This window comes from Barbus barbus (genome assembly GCF_936440315.1).
Source record: "Barbus barbus genome assembly, chromosome: 11".
In the NCBI taxonomy this organism is placed as follows: Eukaryota; Metazoa; Chordata; class Actinopteri; order Cypriniformes; family Cyprinidae; genus Barbus; species Barbus barbus.
In genome coordinates, this window is record NC_136739.1 from 33,155,886 (window position 1) to 33,167,699 (window position 11,814).

Consider the following 11,814-nt stretch of genomic DNA (forward strand, 5'->3'; position numbering starts at 1 on the left):
CCAAAAAAATTGTGACTTGTAATAAAATAAAACTTAAATAAAATTAAATATTAAAAAAGATTTCTGCTAGTTGCCAAGGCAACATTTCTCATTTTAGTTCAGTTTTACTTGAAGAACAAAAATAACAAACTAAATTAACTAAAATAAATAACTTATACAGACATAATAATAAATAATTAATAAAAAACAACAACAAAATTACAAAAATTAACAAAAAGTGAAAACTGAAAAAAATATATTTGAAAAAATTAAAAAGACTATAATAGTATATCAATTATACACACACACACACACACACACATATATATATATATATATATAAAAAGTGGGGAAGTTCTGGGGATTGAACAGATGAAATGGTTATATATACAGCGGCACATTAACTCAAAACACTAGACTGAGACAGGAGACTGATATCAAGAGCTGAAGAGCCACAACAGCTTTGAGAGGACGTCCTTTCTCTCGCTGCTTAATCCTCCAATCAAATTAAACCACAAGACGCTTGAGAAGGGGAACAGAAATCTAATTTGAGTATTTGAGGAGCCCTTCTAGCCTCGTCTTTTAATTAGTTATTAAATACGAGCGATCGGAGAAAAGCCGTTGATGTTAATGGAGAGCACATCAATGGAAAATGAGAATTACAGCAGCCGTGAAGGCCTTCTTTAAGAGATAGCCATAACCGTGAACAAAGCAGCACAGGAATTACTTTTTAATCACCAGCCGTATCTGTTCAATAATGGGATTGTTGGGAGCAGAGAGTGTCATTTCAATTAGCACCTTTCCACCTCGCAGGAAACGGCACGAGACTGAAGGTCACTTTACGCTGCTCGTGTTCTCCAGACGTCTTAAAGAAAGCATGAGGATCTGTGTCAGACAGCACCGTCATAAAGAGCTCAGCTCATAAACGTGTCTGCAACCCAATTAAAGAAACGCTCATCGATGAGAAAACTAAATATTACACTGATTTATTATGAATACTGAGACTATTCTCTTTTATAGCTGAATCCAATCTGTTTCATAACAGACTAATTTTGCAACATTAATATGGTTATTAAACCAGCATTCAACCAGAGTCATTATAGTTAACTAATTTAAAAAATGTTACTTGAAATAAATGTTAATTGAAACAAATAATAATAATAATTTAGCTAGTTGCCATGGCAAAATTTCTCATTTTAATTTGAACTTGATTTACTAAAATAAACTAACACTGAAATAAAAATGAATCCAAACTATAGACATATAAAAGCAGAGCTTGCCGCTTGGCTTTCTCCCGAGGAGCACATCTGGCCCTAAGCTGAAGAATTTAGGGGCGCATGTCCATTTTTCAAATGATGTGTTTTAGCTTGATAAGGAGATATAAGGAGACATTTACAAGCAAGTACACACGTTTTAAAATCATTTTGTTTCAGTCTCTATTTAATAGGCTAATTATGTATAGTCCTATTAAACTGTAAGTGCATTAGGTATGTAATGGTATCAAATTTTCACAATAGTCGTTGAAGCTTTTGTCACAATGTTTTTTTTAATCATAATATGAAATTTCAAAGTGAAAAAAAAAAAAAAGTGTTGTCCTCCTAACAGGTTAAATAACTTTAATAAAGATATTTTTACTAAAGAAAGACTTTAAAAAAATATAAAATAAACAAGTGTTTCAAGATTAGAGATTAAGTTCCAAATGAAAGCAGGTTACTATTAACTAACGATGAAATGTGTCATGATTAAGTGAATATACTTTTTTTTTAAACAGTAAGGACTTTGCCTCTTAATTTCTGATCGTGAATAAATTAAACCAACTGATGCAGTATTGCATCTGCTAATATTGTGATATTTCCCATCGTCCCATACGCATCAAGTCAAGTCAATATTATCTGTATAGTGCTTTTAACAATGCAGATCGTGTCAAAGCAGCTTAACATCGGCTTGAGATAAACTGTGATGTGTATATCATCATCATCCCAGTTTGAGTGCAGTGCAGAGGAGGAGGAGGAGGAGGAGAGGAAGATGCGTATGGGTTTGTACCTGAGCACTGCTGGGAGGGCATCTGTTGCGAGCCGCAGGGTGGCGAGGTGCGGTGGTACGACATCTGCTCCGCTCCTGGAGGAGGCAGGAACCCCACGGAGGAGCTGAGGAGACCAACACATGCAAACACATGATCTGAGCGCCCAAAACCTTCAGCAGTCACCTACTCTCTCAGCGCGGGTGCCGAATTCTGTACTTTTAAAGGGATAGTTCACACAAAAATGAAAACTCTGTCATTAATTACTCACCTTCATGTCGTTCCAAACCCGTAAGACCTTCGCTCATCTTCTGAACACAAATTAAGATCTTACGAAGCAACGAGAATACTTTTTGTGCTCAAAGAAAACAAAAACACTTTATTCAACAATCGTCTCCTCCCTATAGCACCATTTTGGAGAGTATCACAAATGTAAACAATATTGTTTACGTTCAGATCAAAGTGTAAACAACGTAAACAGCGTATCCGCGTGACACAGAACAGCATACGTTGGTTACGTTTGTGATACTCTCCAAAATGGTGCTATAGGGTGACGCGGAGGAGACAAATGTTTTCTTTGAGCACAAAAACTATTCTCGTTGCTTCGTAATGTCACAGGGATTATTACAACGATCTCCTTGCTATGTTTCTGAGCCTTGATGGTGTTAGGATCCTTGCTGTCTATCAGAGAGCTCTCGGAGTTCATCAGAAAGATCTTAATTTGTGTTCAGAAGATGAGCGAAGGTCTTACGGGTTTGGAACAACATGAAGGTGAGTAATTAATGACAGTTTTCATTTTTGGGTGAACTATCCCTTTAAGGGCACTGACTGAATTGTGTCGGTACTACAAGTACTGATTCGTATTAAATCAAGCACAGGGTACACGAGCTGTTCTGAAGTCTGCTTACATTTCTAGGGCAATATGGTTTCTGTGAAAACACGGATGGAATCACAGAGTCCATTCAGAAAAACAGAATTTACTCTATTGCACAGAATGCCATGGAATTTGTCAATTCCAATACAATTATTATTAAAACTTTTTTAAAGGAATATTCACACAATTTTTCTTCCATGTATTAATTTTGACAGTAAACCTCTGTTTGTTTGCCAAAAAATAAAAGGGTTTAATTTTCACTTGATTAAAAATGAATAAATGTTTAATGCCTTCATTCAGCATATATATTTTAGAAAAATAAAAAAAAACAGAGAGAAAAAGATTGTAGGGCCCTATTGTTGAAAATGTTGAAATTGCTTTAGTAAGGACACGAGGAGCCGCTTCATGAAGGATGTGCTGCGCTGAGATCGCTCTCCTCTCGGGACCCGCTGTGTTATATTAAGACCCGCTGCGTTTCTGGCCTTGTAAATCATCTTGAGCGTGGCCTACTAAAGTCAAGCCCCGAGAGACGACCTCTTCCTTACAGCGCAGGCAAAACTAACCTGTACGAATTGAGCCATTTTACACCTCAATGAGAGGGTTTCATTATGAGTTTATTTAGCAGAAGATGAAAGCAGTCTGAATTTATTATTCTAAAAAATCATATATGAACATTCGTCAGCAGACACATGGAAAATCGTAATAAATTCAGCTGTTTTTTACAATACAGTTTCACAGCTGAACTCCATACACTCCATGAGCTTCAGATTCATTATTCCGTCCATTTTCTGTTTTACGCCGGCAGATCATCACAATATTGTGTGCTTTTATTGTAATTACGACACTCCAAATCTATGTTGGAAATTGGTGCACATAAATGTCTTAATTTTTTACTCCCCAGCCCTGAATATCACTGTAACGCTCTCAGCTCCTTTTGAGATGGGCATTTATGCATTTGACATTACATTGCATTAAAAGTGCAAATCTGATCAGTTCATGCATTCCATAGGAATCGAACCCGTGACCTTGGCGTTGCTAGCGCAATTCTACCAAAACGAGGAAAAGATCTTTAAAATAAATACATAAAATATAATAAAACAGCATCTGTAGTAGCGCTGCACAATTTGAGGAAAAAATCTAGCCTAATTGCAATTTTTCTGATAAAAATTGGGATTTAAAATGCAATGAAAAAAATCCAGGTTTGCTGTGCTTATTAGTAATGCTGCATAACTTGGCCAAATGTTTGTGATTATATATCAGTATGGCTACAAAATAATAATTATTATTATTAGTAGTAGTACTAGTATTAAATCACTAATTACTAAATAAAATACTAAATAAAAACAAAAATATATATTTCTATTGTAATACTTCACTGCAAAAAAAAGAAAAGAGTTAAGAGTTTTGAAGGTTGGCTCATGTTTTCTTCCTAAATGCATATTAAAGTGAAGTGAAGTGAAGTGACATTCAGCCAAGTATGGTGACCCATACTCGGAATTCGTGCTCTGCATTTAACCCATCCAACGTGCACACACACAGCAGTGAACACACACACACACCGTGAACACACACCCGGAGCAGTGGGCAGCCATTTTATGCTGCGGCGCCCGGGGAGCAGTTGGGGGTCCGGTGTCTTGCTCAAGGGCACCTCAGTCGTGGTATTGAGGGTGGAGAGAGCGCTGGACATTCACTCCCCCCACCTACAATCCCTGCCGGCCCGAGACTCGAACCCACAACCTTCGGATTACAAGTCCGACTCTCTAACCATTAGGCCACGACTTCCCCCTTATTAAAGCGCTTATTAAAGCGACCCAGACTCAGAGATGGAGTTCATGTGGATTATTTTCAGTGAAAACACTGGCTCACGAGCTGCTCGTGTGTGAATCAACACAGTGACACGCTTCACTCTGAAACACAAGCTCAGATATCTTATTTAGAATAATTGCAACCCAGCCTAACCTAGAGGATCTGAATGAATCCTAAAGCTTCTGCAGATGTGCTAGACGGTGTGGTTCAGTGTGAGTGAATGAGAGCATGTACCTGACAGTGTTCTGCTGGCTGGGAGGGATGATGCTGTAGTAAACCTGGACGCTGGACGCAGGAACGGTCTGTGGATACGTCTGCTGCGGCACGGACACCTGACACAAAACACATTCACAGACAGAAATTACACACTAATGATGTGGATTAACTCTGCTGTAGGGATGGAATGATTACCGGTTTAACGATAAATCAGGATAAAACTCTCCGCGGTTAATATTACCATTTCATATTTTAATTATCATTAAAACCGTATTCGATTACCGTGATTTGAACAGCTGAGGATAAATAAATACTATCCAGCAGAGTTTAAGTACCAGTCTCAGGTGCACACAGCAGAAGAGTAGTTTTGTTTTGAGAGAAAATAGGGCGGAAAAGGAGGTTTTAAAAGAGTGCCGAGGAAATTATACAAATCAATACATCTCAAAAAATAAGAATATCATGAAAAAGTAATTTTTTTCTTGTAATTTATTTCAAAAAGTGAAACATATATTTTAGATTCATTGCATGTAAAGTAAAACATTTCAAAAGTTTTTTGTTTTAATTTTGATGATTAGAGATTACAGCTCATGAAAGTCAAAATCCAGTATCTCAAAATATTAGAATATTTCCTAAAATCAATCAAAAAAAGGATTTAAAAAGCAGAATAGTTCAAGTTGTTTAAAGTATGTTGATTTCTGCACTCAATAGTTGGTCAGGGCTCTTTAGCACAAACTCCAGCATCAGTGAGGAACGGCATGAGATCAGCCTGTGGCTCTGCTGAGGCACTATTGAGTCTTCAGCTCGTCTGGATTGTTGGATCCACTGTTTCTCATCTTTCTCTTGAAAATATCCCATAGATTCCATATGGGGTTCAGGTCAGGTCTGTTGGCTGGTCAATCAAGCACAGTAATCTCATGGTCAGCAAACCACTTATAAGTGGTTTTGGCAGTGTGGGCAGGTGCTAAAGTCCAGCTGGAAAATGAAATCAGCATCTCCATAAAGCTTGTCAGCAGATGGAAGCATGAAGTGCTCTAAAATCTCCTGGTAGATGGCTGCGTTGACTGTGGACTTCAGAAAACACAGTGGACCAACACCAGCAGATGACATGCAGCCCAAATCATCTCTGACTGTGGAAACTTCACACTGGACTTCAAGCAACATGGATTCTGTGCCTCTCCACTCTTCCTCCAGACTCTGGGACCTTGATTTCCAAATGAAATGCAAAATGTACTTTCATCTGAAAAGAGGACTTTGGAGCACTGAGCAACAGTCCAGTTCTTTTTCTCCACAGCCCAGGTAAGACGCTTCTGACGTTGTCTCTGGTTCAGAAGTGGCTTGGTAGCTCTTTTCCTGAAGACGTCTGAGCGTGGAGACTCTTGATGCACTGACTTCAGCTTCAGTCCACTCCTTCTGAAGCTCTCACAAGTGTTTGAATCAGCTTTGCTTGACAGTATTCTCAAGCTTGCGGTCATCCCTGTTGCTTGTGCACCTTTTCCTACCCAAATTCTTCCTTCCAGTCAACTTTGCATTTAATATGCTTTGATACAGCACTCTGTAAACAGCCACAGCTTTCAGTAATGACCCTCTGTGTCTTACCCTCTTTGTGGAGGGCGTCAATGTTCATCTTCTGGATCATTGCCAAGTCAGCAGTCTTCTCCATTATTGTGGTTTCAAAGAACAAGAGATACTCTGAATTTATACTGTAGAGATGGTCATTAATTGAAACTCAAATGTAAATATTCTAATATTCTGAGATACTGATTTCTGACTTTCATGAGCTGTAAGCTCTAATCATCAAAATTAAAACAAATTTTTAAAAATGTTTTACTTTACATGTAATGAATCTAAAATATATGAAAGTTTCACTTTTTGAAATAACTTACAAGAAAAATTAACTTTTTCACTATATTCTAATTTTTTGAGATGTATATGAATGAATAAATTATATGAATGCATCTCTGAAGGTTATGACTGCCTTCAGAAATGATTCGATGGCATTTTGTTTACATCTTCGGTCCATGTAATACCTAATAAATTAGTGTTTTAATCACAATGCTGTTTTGTGCACGGAGGTTACGGTAAACAGCTGTAATTCTGCTGCTCCATCAGCGCCACCTGCTGTCAGAGACTGGATTTACACAGACTTACATTCACATTCAGTCTGTGTGCAGTTTCTGTCTGGACTAAAAACTAGGGATGCAATGATACCACTATCCGATCTGATCCAGAAAATTCTGAGTGTCGGCTGATTCCGATCCGATACCAGTGCAGTTTTTTATTTTATTTTATTTTTTTAAATCAATGTAGAATTTCTATATTTCTGTGTGTTGACCTGATCGTCACTCGTTTGTGTTAAACGCAATCAATTAAATATAGACAACTTCATTTTAATCAAAAATAACAAAAAAAAAAATGACGACAAAATTACTATTATAAACTAGGTTAGAGGATAATTTAGCAGCAAAAGTTATTCTAGAAAATCATGAATGCACAATGTTATAAAATCTAAACATTTATTGAAATAATATTATTTAGTGGGGAACAAATAAAAGTGAATAAGCGTAGGACCAAATCTGGTAAAATGTTACACATTGCTCTTTGTATTGTTGTAAAGTGCATTCATAAAAACAAGTAAATATATAAAATTAAAAGGCATTTCTTTTAAATGTAGCCTATAGCACAGTAATGAAGGCAGCAATAGTCCTATCTATCACATGTTGCTGCCTCCATTACTGTGCTATACATTAGATTATTAATAGCCTTTCTTTATCTGTCCTATCATAGTACAGAACAAGAAACGCTATAAATAATCTTTGCACGACTCTGCTGACAGAGTCATTACATGCTCCCAGAATGCAGCGTTCACCTGATACGACGGCACTGACGGATACTGGACCATCATGCCTTGCATCTGATGTCCCATATTGCTGTGCAGCGTCTGATTCGGCTGCATCACGTTCTGGTAGCTCTGCTGCTGATTTGGCATCATAGTTTGGTAACCTGAAGAAACACACAGAAACGACTGAAAACACAACTTCAACAGCAACACATGAACCCAAACAGAAGAAATATGACAGAAACACCCAATAAACCATTTACTGTTCATTGACAAAACAAAATCATCCTGTCAATCAACAAACTCGGTTTATCCTTATAACGCATTATACATACAATGCAGATACATAAACATTTCTGAGAAAATGCATAGATTTTAGTAAGTGAATGAAACTTTGCGAATGCTTTAAGACCCTTATTTACGTCATTTATTTATTTTTTACCATTATATTTTAAGAAATATATAGAATTTTAAAATATAAGTATTTAAAAAAAATGCAACACGTTTTGTGTTTGGGTTGTTTTGGATCCGGTATGTATGGAGTATTATTAGTGTCAAAAATACTTATATAATGTGTTTGTTTATTGACGAACCACTGAAGCATGAAAAACTGATTTTCTTCATCTGAAAGTGAAAGTTTGTGCAAATAAAATTAAAATGAATTAATTTGGACTGGTTCTAAGTAATTATGAGCAATAAATTCAAAGGAATTTAATTAAATTCCATTCACTCCTATGGTACTAATACTGTAATTCTTAAATTATATGTTTCTCAATACATTTCTCAATTTATTACTAAAATGTATTATTAAATTTATTACTATATATGTATTATTAAAATTAGTAAATGCAGTAACAACAGGTTACATTGAAAACAATTTCACATTGACTTATTAATGAGAAGTCGTTTATCAGATACGTTATGGTTTTAGTTGGAAAATATTATATTTTTAGGGCCCAAGCCACTAAGGTGCAGGGCCCTCTAGTTTTTCTAAGGATTGTTATTATTTATTTATTTTTTTAGACTATTCTGGGGTTTTGGGGGGCCTTAACGTGCTCAAAAACTCTGGAATCTGCTCCCATTAGGACACCACAGAGGCTGGGACCCGGGCGTGGCACAGGGCCTCTACAGCGCCCCCTGGAACACAGTCAGAAAACATGTATAGCTCACACATACTTCCATGTATTCATATGAAACTCGGTACACATATAGATCTCATTGAGCCGAACAACTTTTGTGCTGCATGTCATAGGCTCCGCCCAACAGGAAGTCGGCTATTCAGGGTTGTTTCAAAAGCGCATGCTCTGGAATTTGATATACTCCTCTGAGAATTTCCAACCGAATGTCACCAAACTTGGTGAATATGATCTCAAGACATTGGGGACGCTAAATTACGCTAAATCTGTGCGAGGCGATGAAGTTATGGCGAGAAATGAGAAACAGGATGTGTCTAATAACTGTTGCACACATTGCCCGATTATGATGAAACTTCAGTAGTTTGTTCATAGATGTGACTATTAGGAGTCAAAGTTATAGCGCCACCAACTGGCTGCAGGAAGTATGTCATTTTCAAAATGCTTTGAATTCAGCATCTTTATTTTTACTCGATTTGCTTCAAACTTCATCAGAATAATGTCAAAACACTGCTGATGTAATTCTGTTGAGGGCATATTGATATCTAAAATATTGTTGCCATGGCAACGTGTCAAACTTGAATATTCATTTCCGGTGATTTTGAGGCAGATAACATGCTTAGAATTTCATGAAACTCAACACACATATCAGTATTAATGATAGATAGACACTGGCAAAAGCTCATAAAAGGGTGTGGAAGAGGCACTCAATAGCGCCACCTTTTGACAAAACTTGGGGGGTTATTTTTAATTACAGTCACCAAACTTGGTACATATATTGTTCTCATCAAGCAGGACAACTTTCTAATATACAGACCAACAGGAAGTTGGCTATTTTGATTTGAATGTGGATTTTTGGAAAAATCAGGCTGTGAATTAATGCATACTCCTCAGACGAGAATTACACTATGCACACCAAACTGTCAACATGATGCCAAAACATTGAGGAACTTAAATTGCTAACGAATTTTAGTTATCTTGAACAGTGTTTGCCGTGGCGATTTATTAAAGTAACAGTCTTTCACAGTCTTGATGGTTCGGATTAACCCTTTAATTGCTGTATCTCTTAAAACCAGACTGGCAGAGGGTTACTGTAAATGCATGTGTCCGCTAGGCACAGTTTTCCTGATGCCACCGGGGTGGCGGTTGCACTGATGGCTTGGGCCCGCCATCGCTGCTTGCAGCTATATTTTTAAATTATGATTCTTCAGGTCCAAACGGAGCAGGAATGTGAAAATAGCACACAAATTTTGAATGCATTATGAGAGTTATTCAAATACTTGCATCACAATTGTCTGTAATCTCAAATCTATGAATTCAGATTGATATCGTCGCAGAACAAGCTAATGATACCCTTACTAGCGCAATGCTTGAAATCACTGGTGATCTCAGTAAACCAGCAGCGTTAAATTGCCTCTCATTATCTGAACACACGTGCTCTCCAAATGACAATAGCTTATATAACGGCTGCGAAGTCACGTCTTTGAAAGCTTCTGCGTGTCAGCGTACGAACAGGCATTAATTTACACGCGCGGCCCGTTAAGAGCAGGGTAATTTGCATCGGTGTCAAGGTTACCAGGGAGCATGTGACCTCCTCTCCGTTTCAATTTCTGCTGGCTTTTGGCCAAAGGGATGCAATCAATTTAGCCCAGATGAGAGCATAAGTGGGACGAAGGAAACGGACGGCCTGCGGCGAGGAGACGGCGAACGCACGCTATTTTTAGCTCTGTTCTCACCTCCACTGAGGAGCAGAGCATGATGGGAATATTATATTAAACACTCCAGCTGAGCTTGCAGGTAGAGAACAGTAGAAATGTTTTTCACCGGATTTTCACGCCAGGAGCATCTGAAGGGTTTCATTTCTGGAGCAAACATCATCATTCCATCTCGACACACAGCATTCAGACATGATTCCAACATGCTCCTTCAAGATGCAAATGAAGTGAGCCACTAGAAACAGGTTATTCACATCGGTGTATTTGTATTAGAGATGAGATCTCGTGACATTAAACCCAACAGAAACTTCAAATCCCTCTCATTCAATCAGTATCAGTCTGAAATCTGTTTTTAATATCAGTTTTGAGACATTTTTACACCAATTCATCTGATCTTGTGATTTTTTATTCCAGTATCTAAATATAGAAAATCAAATGAGACGAGCAGTTTTCATTTACCATATTATACAAACACAGACATTGCCACATGATTATTTAATGTATAAAACATTTGAATACATTTCCTGAAAAATATACACTACCAGCCAAAAATTTGGAGCATTAAGTCTCTTATGCTTACCAATATTTATTTGATCAAAAATACAGTAAAACAATAATATTTAAAAATATTATAAAACATTTTTGGAAACTGTGATACACTACCATTCAAAACTTTGGGGTCAGTAAGATTTAAAAAATACAATTAATACTTTTATTCATCAAGAATGCATTAAATTGATCAAAAGTGACAGTAAAGACATTTATAATGTAATTTCAAATAAATGCTGTTCTTTTGAACTTTCTATTCATCTGTGAATCCTGAAAAATAAAATGTATCACAGAAATATTGAGCAGCACAACTGTGTTCAACATTGATAATAATCAGAAATGTTTGTTGATCAGTAAATCAGTATATTATTATGATTTCTGAAGATCATGTGACACTGAAGACTGGAGAAATGATGCTGAAAATACAGCTGCAGATCACAGAAATACATTACAGTTTAACACATATTCACATAGAAAACAGCTGTTTTAGATTCTAATAATATTTCACAATTTTACTGTATTTTTTTTATCAAAAATAAATGCAGCCTTGGTGAACAGAAGAGACTTCTTTCAAAAACATTAAAATAATTACTTAAGAGAGATACAGCAATAGTAACCAACCCAAGCAGGAGAAGCGTGTTCAGTGTTTACTCAGACAGCAGAGACAGGCTTGATGTTGTGTGAGC

The 11,814-nt window shown here is 36.9% G+C and overlaps 1 protein-coding gene across 7 annotated transcripts in view; it reads right to left on the reverse strand.

Annotated features, from left to right (window-relative positions):
• The window catches only part of LOC306876960 (R3H domain-containing protein 1-like), a 61,230-nt gene that overhangs the window by 6,207 nt on the left and 43,209 nt on the right, over positions 1-11,814 (reverse strand). For all 7 annotated transcript variants that reach the window (XM_079428437.1, XM_079428438.1, XM_079428441.1 and 4 more), the window contains 3 exons: positions 7,762-7,895; positions 4,914-5,011; positions 2,023-2,126 (listed from right to left, as the gene is read on the reverse strand). In XM_079428437.1, coding sequence (XP_079284563.1) covers positions 2,023-2,126; positions 4,914-5,011; positions 7,762-7,895 — 336 coding nt within the window. The remainder of the gene's footprint in view (positions 1-2,022; positions 2,127-4,913; positions 5,012-7,761; positions 7,896-11,814) is intronic.